General features: G+C 43.8%; 1 protein-coding gene across 1 annotated transcript in view; it reads left to right on the forward strand.

The window, feature by feature from the left end:
• ELP1 (elongator acetyltransferase complex subunit 1) overlaps positions 1-17,116 on the forward strand; it is a 32,265-nt gene extending 15,149 nt beyond the window's left edge. The window contains exons 18-36 of the mRNA XM_039733173.1: positions 625-740; positions 1,488-1,561; positions 2,134-2,212; positions 2,472-2,551; positions 3,349-3,489; positions 4,580-4,665; positions 5,753-5,901; positions 6,726-6,849; positions 7,274-7,371; positions 8,530-8,731; positions 9,682-9,743; positions 10,356-10,418; positions 10,534-10,594; positions 11,176-11,289; positions 11,870-11,981; positions 13,115-13,242; positions 13,624-13,778; positions 14,777-14,855; positions 15,859-17,116. Of these exons, the coding sequence (XP_039589107.1) occupies positions 625-740; positions 1,488-1,561; positions 2,134-2,212; positions 2,472-2,551; positions 3,349-3,489; positions 4,580-4,665; positions 5,753-5,901; positions 6,726-6,849; positions 7,274-7,371; positions 8,530-8,731; positions 9,682-9,743; positions 10,356-10,418; positions 10,534-10,594; positions 11,176-11,289; positions 11,870-11,981; positions 13,115-13,242; positions 13,624-13,778; positions 14,777-14,855; positions 15,859-15,926 (1,991 nt within the window). The 3' untranslated portion in view covers positions 15,927-17,116. The remainder of the gene's footprint in view (positions 1-624; positions 741-1,487; positions 1,562-2,133; positions 2,213-2,471; positions 2,552-3,348; positions 3,490-4,579; positions 4,666-5,752; positions 5,902-6,725; positions 6,850-7,273; positions 7,372-8,529; positions 8,732-9,681; positions 9,744-10,355; positions 10,419-10,533; positions 10,595-11,175; positions 11,290-11,869; positions 11,982-13,114; positions 13,243-13,623; positions 13,779-14,776; positions 14,856-15,858) is intronic.
• The last annotated feature ends 2,119 nt before the right edge of the window (positions 17,117-19,235 follow it).

The raw sequence follows: 19,235 nt of genomic DNA on the forward strand, positions 1-19,235 counted from the left end.
CAAGATGTCCCCATTTTTGACATCCAAACTTGTTGTATTTGGGTTCCTCAAAGGAAGTGTTAAAGATATGAGAGTAAGACAGCTGCTTTCAGAAGTCTACCAGAGAGCAAGGAGCTCAGGGAGCTGACTATATATAAGTATAGGTGTTTCTCACAGGGAAGAGAATTTGTGCTGTAGTTGACCCTTACACTGTTTCCAACAGCCTAGCCGTGCATTGTCTTCCTTCCCTCCATGTTCAAAAGAAGTCTGTATGCTGTTTGAGGGTGTGTGATAGGGAGGGGATCACTGTAGAAAGAGTTTCTTGTGGTGTCTGGCTTTGAGAAGTGTGATGACTTTGGTAAAGGCATAACAACTTACTGGTCCTTTTACACCCTTCCATGCTACTCTTACCTGGTCTGTTGAGCTTTGTCAACCTGTTGTGATGACATACAGAAGACGTAGCTCTGCTTTGTGTACAACTTCAGCAGTGATCAGCACTCCTCAAGGTCTCATCCTGTCAGGAATTGTTGAAGATGACTGTTGTACTGGTGGCCTGGTTGGTCCTGTCTGGCTCCTAAAACATAGGAGGTCCTAAATGGGGCACTGTGCTGCATGTGCCATTATGCTGATAAATGTTGTCTTCAGCCCTCCAGGCTAGCCTGAGCAGTGCTGCTGCACCCAGCAGTGAGACCCTGCGGAAGGTGGAGCGAGGTTCACGTATCGTCACTGTCGTTCCCCAGGACACCAAGGTGGTGCTGCAGGTCAGTGCTCTGCCCATGTCTGCTGACATGTGCTATCAGGATGTGCAGGGGTCTCTCTGTTGAACCTTGGCAACCTGCAAACAGTGTGTCCAGTGCTACAAAGCTGGTGTCCTACAGTGCTGTAGCAGAGCACCTCACAAATCTCCAGCTGCCTGGCTGGATGCAGAAGGATTTTGAACATGCTTGTGGGAGTTAGGTTCAGTAGAGGTAGATAGGTATGTGCAGAACTGGAAGTCCTGGAAGGACTGGAAGGACTATTTGAGTTCCTAATGGTTGAAATAGAGTAGTGCTTCATATTGTGGCCTCTCACCACGAATCTCAAGACTCACTTCCTAATGTTTACTAGCAGCCCACCATTAGCCCTGGCACTTAAATTTTTGCTGAGCTCACTCTTCAGAACTGCCAGAGATTCACAGAATGAAGAAGAATGTAATTTGAGAGGCACTTTCGGAAGTGTGGAGCCCAACATCCTCCTCAGAGCAGGACTAACATGAAAATTTGATCAGGTTGCTCTGGGTCATTCCTGGTTGGGTAGAGTCCAACCCTCTGAGGAGGGAATGTTTCTGGACTGAGAGAATGTTCAGGTATTTTTCCACAGTTGTTGAAATTGCATGTCCTCTGAAGTGAGCAGCCAAGCCCATGCACTTACAGGTAGCAGACAGGCCTAAGAAACTGGCCAATCCTCACTTTTCCCACAATGTAGGCAGAGTAACTAAAGTAAGTAATTGTGTGGATCTTGTGTTATAGATGCCAAGAGGAAATCTGGAGACCATTCACCACCGTGCTCTGGTTCTTGCCCAGATTCGGAAGTGGCTAGACAGGTAAATGGTGCTGGTGTATTCTTGTCTTCCCTCCTCCAGTCTGAGCTATTAGAGGCTGACTGACCTGGAAAAGTGGGTGACCACCTAGAAGTCTAGCTTTCAGCTGTGCCAGGTACTTCTCACTTCACCACTGGAGGGCTGAAAATTGTGTGGGTGGGAGAAATCTTCATCTACATGTGCAGAAATTGCGTGGGTGGGAGAAATCTTCATTGCTCCATTCTCCAGACATCTCAATCACTTTAGGATTAAGCTGGCTGTTTTCCACTTTTTACTGAATTCATTTACATTGAAATTTTCAGAAAGGGAAATTGATACAAAATGTAACACTCTTATAATGGAAATAAAAATAATCTAAGTTCTGTATTGTTTCATCAACCTTGCAAGCTGGTGTGTCCTACTACAAGGGTCAGCAATGAACTGTATTGACCTTGCACATTTTTCCAGAAGACTGTCTACACAGCTTATTGTGTAGGCTGTTCTCATCCCACTGGTTCTGTTCTTAGCTCTAGTCAGTTGCCTTTGTTTGCATCTTACCCACTAAGTAAACTGTCCTGCTTGACTCATTCCTCCAGGCTTATGTTCAGGGAAGCTTTTCAGTGTATGAGGAAGTTGCGAATCAACCTCAATCTTCTCTACGACCACAATCCCAAGGCAAGTCTGCCCAGCTCTCTTGTGTTGTTTGCCATACTAATCTACCCTGGAATCCACTGAACAGTGTGCTCAAAAGTGTAGGTGGTACTGCTCTCAGCAGTGATGGCTGTTCTGCACTGCAGCATTATCATACAGACAGATCCGATTTAGCATTCCTTCATCCTGTACTTTCAGACAAGGTCTCTGAATTTATTCGTATACTTGATGTACATGTTGTTGCTGTTCAGAATATCAGTGGTAATACTCTTGTTCATTTCAGGTATTTCTGGAAAACACGGAAACTTTTATCAGGCAAATAGATTCTGTGAACTATATCAACTTGTTTTTCACAGAACTGAAGTAAGTATAAGTCTGCAAATCGAAGCATGCATGTAATCAGTGGTGGTACATTATTTTGTCAAAATATTGGCAACTCTTCAGTGTGGGTGCAAGGAATCAGAAAACTGGCATGTTGAGTCATACTGGCTTAAGTAGGCTCAATAGTTTTAGGGATAGCATGTCTTGTTGGAAATTCCCGTTTGCAGGCAGCCATTAGATTTTTGTATCAAGTAATTAGTACATTATCTGTGTGCTTTGACTTCTCTGCTGGTTTGCTGTAGAGCAGTAAGTAAGAACAGAGAAAGTTTTGTTCCCTCATAAAGAGGAGCAAGGTGGCAGTGCATATCTCATCTGAGGCCAAGATACTTGCTTGGATCCTCAAACCAAGTCCCCTTACTTCTCTCTTAAAGGCTCAGTTATGAGCCTTTACAGTGATAGTAGTTTCAGGACTTCTCAAGCTTGCTGAAGTCAATAATTGTAGGAACTGGTACTATCACTTAGGTGTTTGGTTTGATTGTCAGTCTTGACCTGGCCAGAAATAACAGGAAATGCTTATTTTTCTGAATTGTTCAGTGTAAATCTTGTCTTCTGATTTTTTGGTGCTACTGAAGTAATTGTTTGACCAGTTTTAGGGGTTTTTCTAATGCCTTGGCTGACAATCAGTTTGGGCTGACAGAGCTTTTTGGAGAGCTTCCTGTTAGCATGGCAGTTAATGAGTAGTTATTTTCTGCATGCATTTGAGTTCCTTAACCTTACTGTCTTTGTTCTGGGCTATGTGGTAGACAGTGCTCTTATTCACATTAACTGTTTTTATGTAGAGATGAAGATTTCACGAAGAGTATGTACCCGTCTCTGAATGGTAGCAGTAACAGCCAGCCATACCAGCATCCTGATCAGAAAAAAGTAAACCTCATATGTGACGTGATGAGAGCTGCCATGGAACACATTGACCCTCAAAAGTGAGCACTTTCTTACTGTAGGTGAAGGAACCATTAGAGAGATTTCTAGTAAGTCATTGGCAGGAAGCAAAGCTGTCCTTGACGTCAGTTATTTGGCCCTAGGTTCTCTGAGGTGAGCTTGTGCTCTACAAAATTAACTATACCATGCCTTGCTTCTGCTGAGCGTGCTGTCCTGGAAACATCTAATAGTTCCATAGATAGCATACCAACATTTTACTACCAGAATTAAAATAATAGATGCAGGACGCTTATAAAGTTTTAGTATCACTTTAGGATCAGTCTTTGTGGGAATGGAGACATGAGCAAGATTTTCATCTTGGTGAGTTGCTGATTGTTTGAAGCAGCTAGACCTTTGGAAAGATATCAGCTGTTCCATTTGATTGAATTGCTTTGTAAATTATCAGCTCCATTTTCCTGATTGATTACCTTTTTGGTAATCATCCTCCTTGGATGAATCAACACCAGATAAAGATCAAAGCCGAGAAAATAGGATAATAACAATGCCTGGTGAAATGGTGCCAAACTATTGGCAGCTTAATTGTTAAACAGTGGAGAGGGGAGCACAGGTGGTGAGTAGCTGCTGAGCCCTGAGAATTTAGACACTTTCCAGCAAACTGTTTCAGAAAACAAAGCATTTGCTTGGCTGGAAAAGCTATTTTGAAGTAGTAAATGTGAGATGAATAGAAGTATAAATAACACTCTAGGACGCTGTCCTTTTTTAAAAAAAGGCTATTTTTGTTGCTAGATTTCATTTGGAAAACCATATCCAGCTGTCTGAACTTTCTCTGAGTTCCTTCATCATGCTGGCTGGCATGGTGAAGGAAGTTCATTCTACTCAAAACACACCTCCAGCTTTGTTACATGTTTGGGAAGACATGCTGAGTGGAAGAACCTTTCTGGTATATTCTCTTCCTTTTTGCTGCCTTCTTCTAGGAGGATCAAAGTGCCTGAGCAGTTTCTTTCTTTTTTCTCTCTTTTTTTTTTTTTTTAACTAGGACATAAACTAGAACTTGCACAACCTGTGCTAAAAAAGAAATAAGCTGTGTTTCTGCCTTCTCACTTTCTCATTGGCTTCTTCTCTTTTCTTCAGATACTGCCTATCAATACTGACAGCACATGTGAAGAAGAGTCCTCCAGAACTGGAAATTGCTCTCCAGAAGGTTCACAATCTTCGAGGTGTTTTATCAGAAACTCAAAAGTTTTGAAAATGAGTGGTTTGCAAGAGCTTTATGTTAAGGAAACTTCTCTGTCCAACCAAAACTGTTAAGGGAAAAACTTCTCCATCTGACCATCCAGGAGCCTGGCAGACTGGCAGTCACATTAGCACCACCTGAGCTGGGACCACCCCCACAGCTACATCCCCCACACTCACAGTCAGACCAGGATTCCTTGCCAGCTCCACCTCAGGTTTCCCATAGCAGAGTCTCAGACATCCTGATCCTTTGTATAATTTAGTCTCAGTGCAATAACTAAGTAACAAAATAGCAGCTCCAGCTAGTACCTCTGAGAAGGGACCCTGAGCAAAGGAACCCCTGGGCCTGTGAGAACTTTTATACCTTTGCAGTCTATCCCTGCAAAAATCTGGCAATCCTCAGCTCTCAGTTCCTACTGTGTCTCACTGTCTCACAGCTCTCTGTCCCCTTTGTTAGGCAAAGGGTTGGCAGTTCAAACTGGAGTTCTCACCACTCAGAGCTCAACCTGCAGCTCCCAGCACAGCTGCACCCTGAGATCCTGCACTGAGTGTGTTCCTCAACACTTTGATCATTAGCATGGTTCACCAAGAAAATTATTTTAAGGTTGCTATTTGTGGAGCAAGCCAAAAACCCGAAATAGTCTTGAAACCAGCTGTGTTTAGGTACAGCAGCTTATCAGGTAAGATAGGCTGCTGTACATGCCCTCAGCTCACCTTTTTGACTAGGTCTGTTGGCAGGTACCCCAGAGTTGGACCTGTTCTCACTTTCCAGTTGGAGCTCTAGCTCTCCCAGCATGGGATAGGAAGTTCCTATTTTGGATTCTGGTATCCCAAACTAGCAAACTTGGCCTTTATTCTGTGCTGATCCTTCGAGTTCAGCACAGTTGCACACTCAGTGCTATGGGTGGGATGGTCCTTGAAGTTTCCCAGTAAAGGCAAAGTAACCTTTGTGCAAGACAGAGCAAGCTGTTAGTCTGATGGTCTGTCTCTGATGTCAAGGTTGTGCTTGATGATGCATCCTTTCCTCACACCTGCTGATGGTGTAACAGGTGCTGCTTTATCTTGTTGCAGAAAGAATGACACCAGATGTCCAAGCTGTGAGTGCAGAAGAAGCACTGAAGTACCTGCTTTTCCTTGTGGATGTCAATGAATTGTATGATTATTCCTTGGGGACATATGACTTTGATTTAGTCGTCATGGTGGCAGAAAAGTCTCAAAAGGTCTTGGCTTATAATTCCAGCTAAGGAACTTATTTTTCTACTTTCTCAAAGGTTCTTTGTGGTCTGCAGATCAGCCTGCATGTTTTCTTAGTAATGGCTCTCTACCCAGGCAGGATTCTAGTTGCTCAGAAATCCTATGTGTGTTTGGGATGATGCAGGGCAAGTGTCATGTCTCTGCATCCTTTGGTTCTTCTTGAGCACAGCTTTGAAGATTTGCGTTCAGTGAAAGAGTGCTCTTCTAGAGCAGCAGGGCAAAATAGCTCTGGAGAAGGGAGGGATTTGTATCGGAAGTTTTGTGACTGCATGCCTTCCATTCTCTGTTCTATACTCTTTATTCTTGCTTATTTAGTTGTTCCGATAATAGCATGTGTTTCCGTGTGGGTTTAGTGTGAAATCTCTGAATGGAAATGGCCATGTGAATCTTCACTTTCCTCATGTTACAGCAAATTCTGCTGCCCATCAGTTAGGACACCGTATTCTCTGGCCTTTGGTGTGGGGAAGTTGATCAATTTTATGGCTGCAAATTTATACATAATCATAGATAATAGAAAACAACATTTGGTATGACACATAGGCTTGAATCTTAAATGTTGCCATCCTTTAGATACTGTTGAAGTCCGTGTGAGAGCCTGGTAATTCAAGTTAGTTATTTCTGGCAAGAGTATGTGCACAAATCTATTAAGATAGCTTACATTTGGGGGGGAAAAAGCCTTTTTGGTGTATTGTCATATTTTTTCAAATATGGAACTGTCTGTTGGTGAAGATGGGGGCAAATAAGCATTTTAGCAGATTAACTCAATTGCCATTTTTACTGTTCTTTGCAGGACCCAAAAGAATACTTGCCCTTCTTAAATACCCTCCGGAAGATGGAAACCAATTATCAGCGATATACAATAGACAGACACTTGAAGAGGTACACAAAAGCTCTTGGCCACCTCAGCAAATGTGGTAGGTGTCCTAAGGAGGATTTATGCAGTGTAACATGTCCACTTTGGAGAGCCTTTGAGAGGAAATAGCTAAAGAAGGAGAATGATTGCATAAGATCATCTTCCCATCTGGTAATGGGTGGTGAACTTCTGCTACTTGCTTTTTGTACTGTAGCATGGTGCAGAAAGAAAGAAATGTTTACTCCTCTGTGGTCATGAGGTACATGAAGTCTTGTGTTGTTCCTGTTCAAGTGAATTGTGCCTGGTTAATATCTCTGGCAAAACCTCAAGGAAGTGAATGCTTTGATTTTACAGTAGTAGAATGAGTGATCTTCCACCCAGGCACCTCTAGTTGATTCTTCATGTTGTGAACCCAGACTGTCTGAGAGCCAGGAGGGCCATGTACTTTCTCTTTAATTTTTACAACAAGTAAATTATTTCTGCAGGTCCTGAACACTTCTCTGAATTTCTGAACTTGGTGAAAGATCAGAATCTGTATTCTGAGGCCTTGAAGCTGTACCCTTCTAGCACTCAGGAGTACAAGGTGCGTAAGCTCATGACAGTGCAGTGTCAAAGATTTATATTCCCTTATGCATGTGTTAGGATCTCCTCAACACCTTGCATGAGGCCAGGAATGAAACTGCAGCTGCCTGTGTTCAAGTTGTGTAGGTCATTGCTCTTCCAATGTTGTCTGAGACCCTCTTCTCAGATGACAGCTGGAATGATTCTCAGCACTAACCCTGTGTGATTTGGTCATCAGTGGTTGTTATTCCTTTGATCCTGTGACTCAGAGAGCACCTGGAAGTCCTGGTTCTTCTGCTGCATGATCTTGTAGTGTGCTGAATAACTCCTATAACCTCAGGAAGACTTCTCCCTGTCTTGACCTTTGTGTGGCTTGCAGATTGTGTGGGGACAATTTATTATCCGTAAACTATTCTGAAAAGTGCTGATGAATTTGGACACATTTAGATATGGTGTTTCCTAGTACATAGTGTACATTGGTTTCAGTGTTGCTGAAGAACTTCAGCTTGTCCAAGGCTGAGATAAAATGTAAATGCATTTAGTACAAGCTAATGTAGATACTGTAAATACACAACACTCAAGCCTTTGTACAAGGAGGAGTTGAGTGAGAGGGGAAATAGAGAAAATCAGTCTATTTACAGCACAGTGAAAGCAGAAAGGAGTCTTCATGCATGAGGGAGGTCTGTTTCTGAATGACTCCTTGGGAGTAATTTATTATTTGCCCTTTATCCTTCCAGAGAAATCCACTTGCCCCTTCTTTGTGGAGATAGTGAGCTTTGAGTAGCCTGTGCCTATAGAGTTACAGGGTTTGCGTGTTCACTTGTGCCAGTGTTTGTTTCCTAAAGTGGGTTGGTTCAGAGAGACATTCTAACAAAAACTGCTCATGTGGGTGGGGAGGAAGGGTCTGGTTTCCTGCAGGATCTAGTTTACCCAGCATTTGGTTTGGAGAGTCAGGTGCCTCCCCGTGTCTCTTGCTGTAGCTCTGTGAAGAGTCTCCATGTGCTGTGATCAGCCCTTGGCTTGATATAGTTTGAAATTAGGTAGAAACTTCATGCCTAGAAACTCCTTGGAGAAGCTGGGTAAGAGGCTTTTGTTGGTGGGCCCTTAATTTTTACTAATGGAGGACTGCTACTGACCTTTCTTTTTTTTCTTTTTTTTTTTTTTTGTCCCTGTCTCTCAGGATATCAGTGATTCATATGGAGAGTACTTGATTCAGAAGCAGCTGTATGAACAGGCTGCATTGATATTTGCTCGTGCTGGCATCTTTGCAAAAGCACTTGATGCTTTTCAGAGCAGTGGCAACTGGCAGCAAGCCCTGTGCATGGCATCACGGCTTGGTTACACAAAGGATAAGCTGTCCAGCCTGGCACAGAGCATGGCAGGTAGGCCTTGAAGAGATCTAAATGTGCAGAGCAGAGTGGCTGCTGTTATTTATGGTTCACTTCAATTTTTCCTGGAATTGAATGAAAACTTCATTATTCAGCAGCGGTTTTCTTAAATGAGAACAAAGATCCCATGTTTCCCCAAAAGGTTTGTGCATTTCCACATGACCTTTGTTTCTCAAAGGAACCAAAAGATGCTGAAGCTGAATTGGTAGGCAACACAGGAGCTACCAAGCAAACTGTACCCTTGGCTGCCCAGTGCTGACTGCTTCTTGCATTGTTCCCTGCAGCTGGTTGCCAGACTGCTCTTCCAAATTGCCTCATTAGTTAACCCCAAGGAATGTACCTGTGCTGAAGTGTCTGATGTAACTGAGGCCTCTAGACATTAACTATGCAAGTGCTGTGCCTGTTCACCAGCCTTAGAGGTTGGATAATTTGAAGCTGCATGTTGTTTTCTCCTTGAAGCCAGCTAGCAGCTAGGACCAGCTGGTACATAAATCTGTATGTTGTCCTAAGGGGAAGAAGGTAGCTGGTCACAGAATTTGTACTCACTAGCACATGTCAGACATGAGGTGTGTTGTGGATCTGGTCTATATTTCAGCGAGAGAAATTTCATCTATTTCAGCAAGAGAATGGACCATCATTACTCAGAGGCAGAGTTTATGAAGGGCCGCTTAACACAGAGGGAGTATGGCTTCTGGAAGTCCAGTCTTCCAGAGTCGGATACTCCAGTATTTGCTTTTTCCATCACTTAGTGTGATTTAAATCCTTCATGCCTTTAATGCTTTTTTATGGTGTCCTTTTTAAATTACACCTGTAATTTCACAATTGAGTACATGTGTGAGCAGATAGAAAGTGTCTCAGTGCATGGTATTTTTCCTCTCCTTTGTAGTTTTTTGGCACAAAATCTAGCTGTTTCTGAAAAGCTGAAACTCCACTTTTTATTGTAGGAAAACTAGTTGAACAGAGAAAGTATGCAGAGGCAGCCATACTTCTGGAGCAGTACACTCAGGTAATGTCATCAACCTCCCGCCTGTGGCCCAGTAATGCCCAGTATCTGTCAGTCAGATATGCTATCCATGTTTTCTCTGTTTTCCTGCACCACATGTGACTCCATGCATGCTGACAGCAGAACAGTCTGTGCCATCGGCCCCTTGGGGAGGGCAGAGCAGGCCTGGGTGATGCCATGAACAGGGTGGGGATCAATGCTGTGTCCCTGAGTTTTTCCACTCATGAAGTCTCCCGTGCTTTGGTGTGAAAAATGTTTCAGCTCTCTCAGAGAGCTGAATGATCTTAATGATCAGCTCAGAAAAGTCAGCTGATCTTCCTAGATTCCCAGAGAGCTCTCTCAGAGAGCTGAAACATGAGGACTCGAATAAAGAAGACAGAGTTCCAGAGGGATTTCCCCTTAGCGTGGGAGAAGTTTTGCTGAGTTGGTTTGTGGGTTTTTTTTTGTTTGTTTGCTTGTTTGTGTTTTTGTGTCAACACCTCGAAGTAGCTGGCATGGTAGTGTTTTCCTCTCTTGATTGTAATACTGCTGCATAGAAATACCCATCCGAATAGCTTCTACCTGAACATGTATTAGTAACAGCAGCAGCAACCCATGGTTGCTCTTTCCTTCTAGGACTATGAAGAGGCTGTTCTCCTGCTCTTAGAAGGGGCTCTTTGGGAAGAGGCTTTGAGACTGGTAAGACATTTCAAACCACAAGAACAGAAGTGGAAATAAACCTTCAGAGTGCAAAAACAGAGGGATGTAATGTGGGTTAGATCCTTGAATGATACCTTCTCTTTCCCTGATCCAGATTCACAAGTATGATAGACTGGATATCTTGGAAACCAACTTGAAACCTGCCATTTTGGAAGGTGAGTCCGTGCAAGTGTCTGATATTTCTCTGTGCCATAGAGGTTAAAGAAGATCTTTGCTGGGTCTGTGAAAAGTCACAGCATTCCAGTACTGGAAGGTGTATGGAAGGATACTTTGCTTCCATCTAATTGATGCTGCTCAGTTAGCTGCACTTGGCTGTCCTCAGTGCATCTTGAAGCCCTGCAGTGTCATGGGATCTTTTTAGCTTAATCAGGCTCCTTTGGAGCTTTTCCAGACCTCACAGTCAAAAGCTGCAAAGAGGTCTGTGTCTGCATGTCCATGAACAAGCAGAATAGTCCTTGTTCCAAAGCATATGTGGCAGCAGAGCTATGGACCAGGAAAATGGCTATCTGTCCTGTAAGCTTTGATGAGTAGTTTTTGGAGCTAAAAAATTATTTGATAGCTTTTTTCTCCCTTCCATGCAGGAAGAATGTTTTATTACTATTGCTTGTTCTTCCTTTTCATGCTTTATGAGTTGAGGGATTTTTTTCTGAGCTTGTTGAAGGACTGTGCTTGTGTAAAAAATACTTTCCTGTTTCTCTTGCACAAATGTTTATGTTTTGATTTTCTTAATGATCAGCTCAGAAAAGTCAGCTGATCTTCCTAGATTCCCAGAAAGCAGCATTTCTTCGCCATAAGAATCGCCTGCAAGTGGTGCGAGAGCTGAAGGAGAAGGCCTGTGAGAATATTCAGGGTTGGTATTGAAGTGCATATGACTTTCTACTGCATAAGTAACTGAGATCATGTTTTTGTGTGTGGTTTCTGTTTGCTGATGGAGATGTGCTCTCCTTTAGTTCCAATGGGACCTACAGCAGTAAAATAGCACCCTTCTCAACCCCTCCTCACTCCATATTTGGAATGTGGTTTTCCTTGTATTTTCAATTCTTCCTTGGATCACAGCTTTCACACAATGAAAATGCACCTGAAAGCTCTTCAAAATGACACAGCATTGTCTCCACAGTACCAGCTTGACTGGGTGAGACAGTGCTCAGCATGTCCTTGCTGCTGAAAATACTGTGTCCTAGTCCAGATCTGCTGCACTGAGATCGTCATCCCTCTGATTATGCTGTTCAATGTCACGATCCTCACCAGGGCAGAGGAGCAGTGTTGTTCTCACAATTACTGTTTTCTCTTGTGTGGGGTAGGGAGCCATAAGGCTCCAGAACACCAGCAGGTAGAATGACACTGCCCAGCAAGCTACACAGAGCAGTCAGAAAGCTTGAAGTAATTATGACCTTTTTCCATACTATGACAGTTGTTACCGTGTTTTGCAGATTATGAAGTGCCAAATTGCCCAGAATTGGAACTTTTCTCTGAAACCAGCAGTGTTGTGACAGCCAGTGACATGAACAGCAAATACACACACAGCAATTCAAGAATATCAGCGTAGGTATCTGCGTTCAAATCAGGTAGTGACTGTTCTCGTATCAGCATTCGGGAGGTTAGCTTGCTCATGTTTGGCATGCTCCTCCTTGCAGCTGTGCGTGCCTTGTAGCTGCTTTAATTATGGGCATTTCATGGTTATTTTAACTCTCATTAAGGAAGGGAAGGAGCAGAAAAAGCCAAAAGCTGTTAGTGCAACAGAAACAGCAGAGGAGCTAAAAGTACAGATTCTGGGTGGATTCTGGCTCCCATGGATGTTGGGCATGTGGCCAGAATGGCTGGCTGTAGAAAGCTAGACGCAGAATACAGGCAGAGCCTCTAAAACATTAACAGCTTGTGCGCATGTCTTGTGTTCTTTGGCCCAGGTTTCACGCCTGGTGTGTGGGGCTTGCTACTGGATCTCATGCCAATGTTTTCCCACGGTGGCTGTGTGCATTGTTTTTGAGCGCTGTCAAGAGTGTGAGCGGCGGCGGGGGGGGAGTGTGTAACAGGCTGGTGTAGTCTGTGGGACCATTTCTGAATTCCCTGGCTGCATTGTGGAAGAATACAGTTGGGAAAATGTGGACTTTTTAGACACTTCTTTTTCTTGTGAACCAGGTGAAAACAAGAAGGAGAATGCAGCCTTAGTATTCAGCATCAGAGTGTGCAGATGACTTAGGAACATTATGCAAGTAGGTCTGGTCTATGAAGGAAGTTGCTTTCCTGTGGTCATGGTTAGAAGCTGAGCAGGCTTTGGAGAGGGCAGAAATGAAAATGTTCACAGCCAAGCACAGACCCTGGCCACCAGTGTTTTAAGTGGACCTCAACTTTGCCTGATAGTGACTACTGCTTTGTGCTTGGAGCAGCTCCTGCTTTGTGTTGCAGACATCGTTTAACCTTGCTGGAACATAGAGTAGTCCTTTTTGGAGCAGAGAAACAGCCTGACTCCTGTCTTGTGTTTCAGACCACTAAGGATATTGGTCAAATAGAGCTGAAAACATTGTCAAGGTACCTAAGGTTACACGCAGTCCTCTGTCACTGGAGAAGGCAAGGACTTGAGTGACAAGTTTCATGCACACTGTTGATGTTCCTTCAGACTTAGCCCTTCTAACAGTTAATCCTGTTGTGCACACTGTAACTGAGCATGCTCTTTTCAGGCGGTCCTCAAAGAACCGACGCAAGGCAGAGCGTAAGAGATACAGCCTGAAGGAGGGGAGTCCTTTTGAAGATATTGCCCTTCTGGAAGTCCTGGGAGAGAGTGTTCGTGCTGTTGAGACTGTGAAAGGTAGGACAGTTGGTGCAGCTTGTGAGGATGAGGACAGCTAAGGTAGTGTGCCCCCTCTTGTTCTTACTGTCTGTGCTGGAGAGAAAAGCTACCTGGTCTGTACAGCTCTCTGCACTCAACTCTGGTTTAGTTAATCTGCCTCTGTGCTCAGAATAATGTGAACTCTCTGCATTTGAAGGTGGGAGCAGAGAAAAGAAGCCGCCTCAGTACCGTTTCAGATTTGTCTTGTTTTTGTTCTCGGACACTGTTGGGGCTCAGTTGGAACAGAACCAGTTCTGAGTTGCTGTTCTCCTTCATGTGTGCTGATAGCAAAGAAATGCAGCTGTTTATTTAGTATACCTGTGTTGATTGCTATTTTATTGCTTCTGTTCCCTCCTGCAGGAGAGATACACATCCTTCTGAAGCAGCTTGTGCTCTTTGGTTATGATGAGCAAGCTGGAGCACTGCAGCAAGTCCTGGAAGAGGTTTTGCAGTTGATGGAGACCTCAGTCCCAGAAATCTGGACTCCAGACCTGCAACAGAGCTCTGTCGGCCTGGTCTGTGCTCATCCACAATACCTATTGCTCTCACTAGACAGTATCAAGTGTTTAGCAGTATTTTGCATTCTCCAGCACAGAGCCTAGAATCCTTCCATGGCTTTCAAAATCTGGGGTTTTTTTCTGTTAGAGGTTCAGTAATATTCTGGACAGGACCTGCCGAGTCAGTACACTGTAGATGGGTATGAATGTGTAGCCTACTGTGACCCCTGCACTAAATGCCACATTGGATGTGATGAGGTCTGAGGCTTGTATTGCCTTGTCCTAGTGGTGACTTGTTTTTGTAAGCTCCATTTTAAGCAATTTGTAGAATATGGGAACACTCCCTTCTTTTCTAGGCCTAATGGTAGAAGTGTACTGGTGTAGGCTTTGTGAGGTGAAAAGCTACTGGATTGGTCAATTAAGTCTGAACCATATATATTATAAGGAGTAGGTTACATAAAGAAGGGTTATGTCAGGCTTCTAAGCTTCAGCTTAATGCAGAATAAGGAAATCACAAGAGCTTTAGTTAGTTCCCTTCCAGAGTAAAAAAAGTCTTTATTTTGAATAAGTGGTTTCTGAGCATTTATGGTGAACACAAAATGTTCCCCAGTATCTTCCCCCCAACTGCTGATTAGTAGGACTCTTAAAGACAGATTTAAATTGTTCTGTGTGACAGGGAACAGAGACTTCCAGATGAACTTTAAATACTGATGGTGCTGTAATGAAGCCAGTCCTGCTGAATCATGACATTTATGGTGCTGTGAAGAAGTAGGTGCTGGAAAAAGAGTTCTGTGTCATGAAAAGCTGTGTGACAGCAGTTCTCTCTTTCTGCCCCTGTGTTAACTTTTGTGAGACATTACTGGGCTTTGAACACACCAATCACACTTTGATCCTGTTCACTTTGTGTACTGTGAGGTGTTCTGGTTTTGGACAATCATAGCAAGAGTTTCCTTTGATTGTGTCCCTGCTTGTGCCTTGCATTGTTCAGGTTGGAACATGGCTATTTCTTCTTTCAGGTCTTGGGACCCAATTCAACTGCAAACAGCATTATGGCTGCTTATCAGCAAAAGAGGATGATGCCTCCTGTTGTACAAGGTTAGTTGAGGCTCTGAGTTAAGTTTGGGTGTGAAATGTCAGGGAGGTTAGTGGGCTTGGAGGCTCTCCAAGCACTGCTACCAACCAACAGTTGTACCAGTTACTCAGCTATGTGGTTCCTCGCCTTTCTTTATGGTGTTCCATCCTGCCTTGTGGCAAGTGAGCAGCTGTCTTAACAAAGTTTATTTTGCTCTGAATTTGTGTTCTAAAACTGTTTCAGCTTAAAACTGTCTCCTGTGCTAAAATATCTCAACTGCTCTTGGGTTACTGTGTGTGTAATATCAGTCTGTTATAAGAGAATTGAAAATCTGATTTCTTAAGGAATGTATTAGATAATCCTTTTTGTAATTACCTGCTGAATTTCTCTCTCTGGCTTTGGCAGTCAGGCCAGGCCCTTGCCCAGGCTACAATCTGTTGTGTCACTTTACCATCTCAAAGTCCTTGCAGTGAATACAAAATTAAGGCTGAGAGACCTAGCAAAGGGTGGTCCCAACTCCTCAGTCATCCATCTTTCCCCTAGTCCTACATCCTCTTTCCCTGCTAGTCCTGAAATTGCCTGAGGAGATTCTCTATTGAATCTATAGATGCAACCTGTTTATTGCCACTTGCCAGGGCTGGCTTCAGAAAAAGCCTTGTCTCTTACTCACTCCAGAAGGAGCCAACTCACTGGTGCATGATGGGCCAGTGACAGGTGAATGAATGGAGTTCTGCTTTGTGTCACCAATGGTTGTGCCTTTGTGCCTGTGCCTCCTCGTTCTGAGCAGTAACACTTAACGGTTGAGAGGGGACTTGGTGTGCCCAGACGTTTCCTGGTGAAAGCAGGTCTTCTGAGGACACTCTCCTGTGCGCAGGGTGGTGATCAGTCACTACAGGGAGATAATGGATAATGGTCGAGATTTCTCAGCATCCTTTGATGTAAGAAAAGTGAACAAAGTAGTTGACAGCTTGAGGAAACTCTATGCTGTTACCCCCTGTTCTGACACTTAGTCCGTTTGTCTTTCAGATCCAGAAGTACTGACTCCACCAAAATTCAATAAAAATCTACAGTGGAAGTTGCATCTTTTCCAATAACCAGAAGCCAAGGAATCCCTGTGGACTCTGAACTCTTTTAACTTTTCGTATAATTTCATTGTATCTTTGCAGAAGCCATCGCTGTTCTGGTGTTTCTGATACACTGTTCTTAGGGCTGTGCAAGTGAAGGGTCCCTCCACCTGGTGCAGCTGTGACTGCAACCCCTATGGTGTCACACTTATGGGCACAGCCACTCATGTCCACTGCAGAGATGGTTTATGAGGCAGGTTATGCAGCTCTGACAGCTCCTACTGTTCCCCCCTTCTGAATGAAGCAATTCCACCAGTTATGGATGGGTTATCTTCACTGCCATCCCTCCCTTCCAGAGCTGATAACCTGCCATGATAACGGGCCACTTTTTAAGCACTTCAGCCTGCTTTAGAGAACCTGCTGTAAGACTGTACCAATAGCAAATTATTCTAGTTGCCAAACAAATGTTGTGTCTCTCTGCTGAAGCTGAGTGTTGCTGATACCAGATTTTCATCATTGCTTTGTTACATGAGAGTGAATCCTGCAGTGCCAACAGCCATTGTTGTATTGAAATTGGGCCTGTTCACAGCAGGGAGGTCTTGGACAGAGGAAAACACGAATAAAAGCAGGGCAGAGGTGTTGGTGTCCCACTATGCTGGATAATACTACCCTAATTATCTGAGATCAAAGAAGATGGAGTGCTTTATGGCACTGACTAAGCAGCTGTATCCTGATAATGCTGTGCACTATTGCAGAATTGTGTCATCTGGAAACTGATCTTGTACTGAGAATTAGATTTTGTACTGAGAATTAGGACCCCAGAACACTTCTGTCGTCTGATTCAGGATGTGACAGCAGTAGTTCTGAGAGCAGAGGAAGGAGACGAGGCTGGAAACCCTCTCAGTGGTAGCATCCCCTTCTTGGTTAATTTTGGCCTGGCAGCTGCAGTGTTCAGGCCATTTCCATTGGGGCCTGCAGAAAAACACCTTACAAACAAGGTGCTTACTGTTTGTTGGAGTTGTTTAATGGCACAGCAGTGCACTGTGTTCTGACTGCACAGCATGTGCAGTGCTGCAGGTCGCTGTTTTTGTGTGGCAAGAACTCCATCAGATTGGGGTGGCCATTTAGTCTTGCACCAGCTGTGTTGTGCTGCCTTGGGCTTGCTGGAGGGGAGTGGTGAAAGTCTTTTTTCTGCATGAAGCATTGGAGCACATCTTGTTTCCAGCTGTTCTGAGTTGCGTGGTCTGTTCTGAGATGTGTGGGGGTGACTTAAGACTGTTGTCAAATACTGTGAGTACACTGGAAAGACATTCTCCAAGAGTAAAGCCTTTTGAGATGGCAAAACACATGAAAGATTTTATGGGACAAGACTGTTTCACCAAATCTGGGTTTCAAAATGGTAGCCGAGCATAGTCCATGGTGAAATACAGAAGCCATCTACCAGATCTGGAGAAAGGGTTGCTGAGGGAGTCTGTGCTCCTCTGCAGAGCACTCTGGCCCTGCAACTGAAATATGACACCAGTAATTCCTGACATTCCTAAATCTGATGCCAAGAAATGCTGAGGTCTTGCACAACCGAATCTATTGTCTAGAAAGAGAACACAAGAAAAGATAAAATTCCCACTGGTTTACTGAGGATTCCTGCTTGTGCCTAAGTATGTGTACTATTTCTTTTTCCATCATGGTGATGGTGGAAAGCCTAAGATCCTTTTGTGTTAGGTGTGCTTTCTTGTTCTCCCACCAAGGCAAAACTCCTTTAAGTCTGCTATCCAAGTGAAAGACCAGTCTTCTAAATCATTTATCAAATTCTTACTGTCTTCCCCTAGCTCTTTCTCTCCTGAGTGAACTTGGAGTAGGGAGCAGTTGAGCGGGGAGCAGCACTAACAGCAGTGTGGGTGAGCCTCAGCGGGGGAGATCCTGCTTACTACTTCTGCAGTTGCTGAACCTTAGTTTTTTCTCAGCAGCAGCTAGGAGTCTCAGCTTTCCCTTGATTTCTGCTGCCATGTTGTTTTGCTTTATTAGTGATGTGTGTAATCTTGAAATATACTCAGCTTTACTTACTGTCATTACAGACACTTTGAATTTACTCTTAGGAATTCTGTGGGGGCTCCTACAAACAGAGTTACCAGGAAGTAAACCATTAATGCAAAAATATGGAGTTAACTTTAAAAATGTTTCAACCTCTGAACAAATATGGCTATATGGAAGCCTGCTTCTCTTGTTAGATATTTTTCACCTGTCTGCTGATTAGCTTCATTAAACACAAAAGGAAAATAAATCCATCAAGTTCAGTAGGAAGTTTCATGAACAGATCCACAAACAGCGTGGTTCATTGGAGCAGTAGACTGTAGTTCTTGTTAGATTGCCAGTGATAAACACATCTGCCAGATACAAGTGTGGAGTGCTTTGTACAAGTCTTCTCAGGTATACTCCAGTGTAGTCAGACTCACAGATCTTTCCAAAGAGGCACCCTTGCTCTGGGGGAGGGATGAGTAAGACCCTTGACTTTTCTGCAAGGTGGTTATGTTCTCATCCTCTGCCTTGGAGGCTTTCAAAGAATAAATTTAGTATGTTTGGGAGAAGCAGAGGTGAGACAATAGTCTCATATTCTATAATTGCAATTATAAACAGAGAGGAAGGGGAGAGAACTTTCTTTGTAAATGAGTATTAAGAGTTACAAAGAGAACAAAGGCAGTGGGGTTTTCCTAAGGGTGGAATAGAACTCTCGTACCATTCTCTTCCACCTGGATGGCTGCTGGGGCAGGGGTCATCTGGCCCTCCACCTGATAACCTGTCACCCCATCAGCCCATGTTAATCCCTTCACATACCTCATGACATTCTCATGGAAAATCCTTTACCACATCTTCCTTGGCTTTAGGCCCCATTCCTGTAACAGTATCATGGAAGATAATACAACTCCAGAAGAGATGTAATTACAGCCAGGTAGGGAAGTGAGATGCTTTATCATCACTGCTGATTAGTGTTAAGGTTATGCTGCTATTCTGTGGCTCTCTTCCAAGGTGTTGTATTGGTTGCTTTCAGTCTCCTGTATGCACTTACCAGCTGTAGAGGAAAGATTGGAGGAAGGCTGTGATTCCCCTGCAAAGCCACGCACAAAGTAATTTGTGACAATATCTATGTTTTCTGCCTTAGTTTCCTTCGTGGCCTTGAGGCTACCCCTACAGGTGGCTGTCCTTTTTTGGCTTCAGAGAGTTTGTGTCCACTGCTGCCATTCCTGCAGACCTTTCCCATACAGTGGTGACCTCACACAGTGTTGCCATCCCTCCCCCTGGGTCAGCCCTGGTGACAGTGGTTCTCCTGGTGATGTCACTGATTTA

The sequence above is a fragment of the Passer montanus genome, unplaced genomic scaffold (assembly GCF_014805655.1).
Source record: "Passer montanus isolate IOZ18808 unplaced genomic scaffold, ASM1480565v1 scaffold84, whole genome shotgun sequence".
Taxonomy (NCBI): domain Eukaryota; kingdom Metazoa; phylum Chordata; class Aves; order Passeriformes; family Passeridae; genus Passer; species Passer montanus.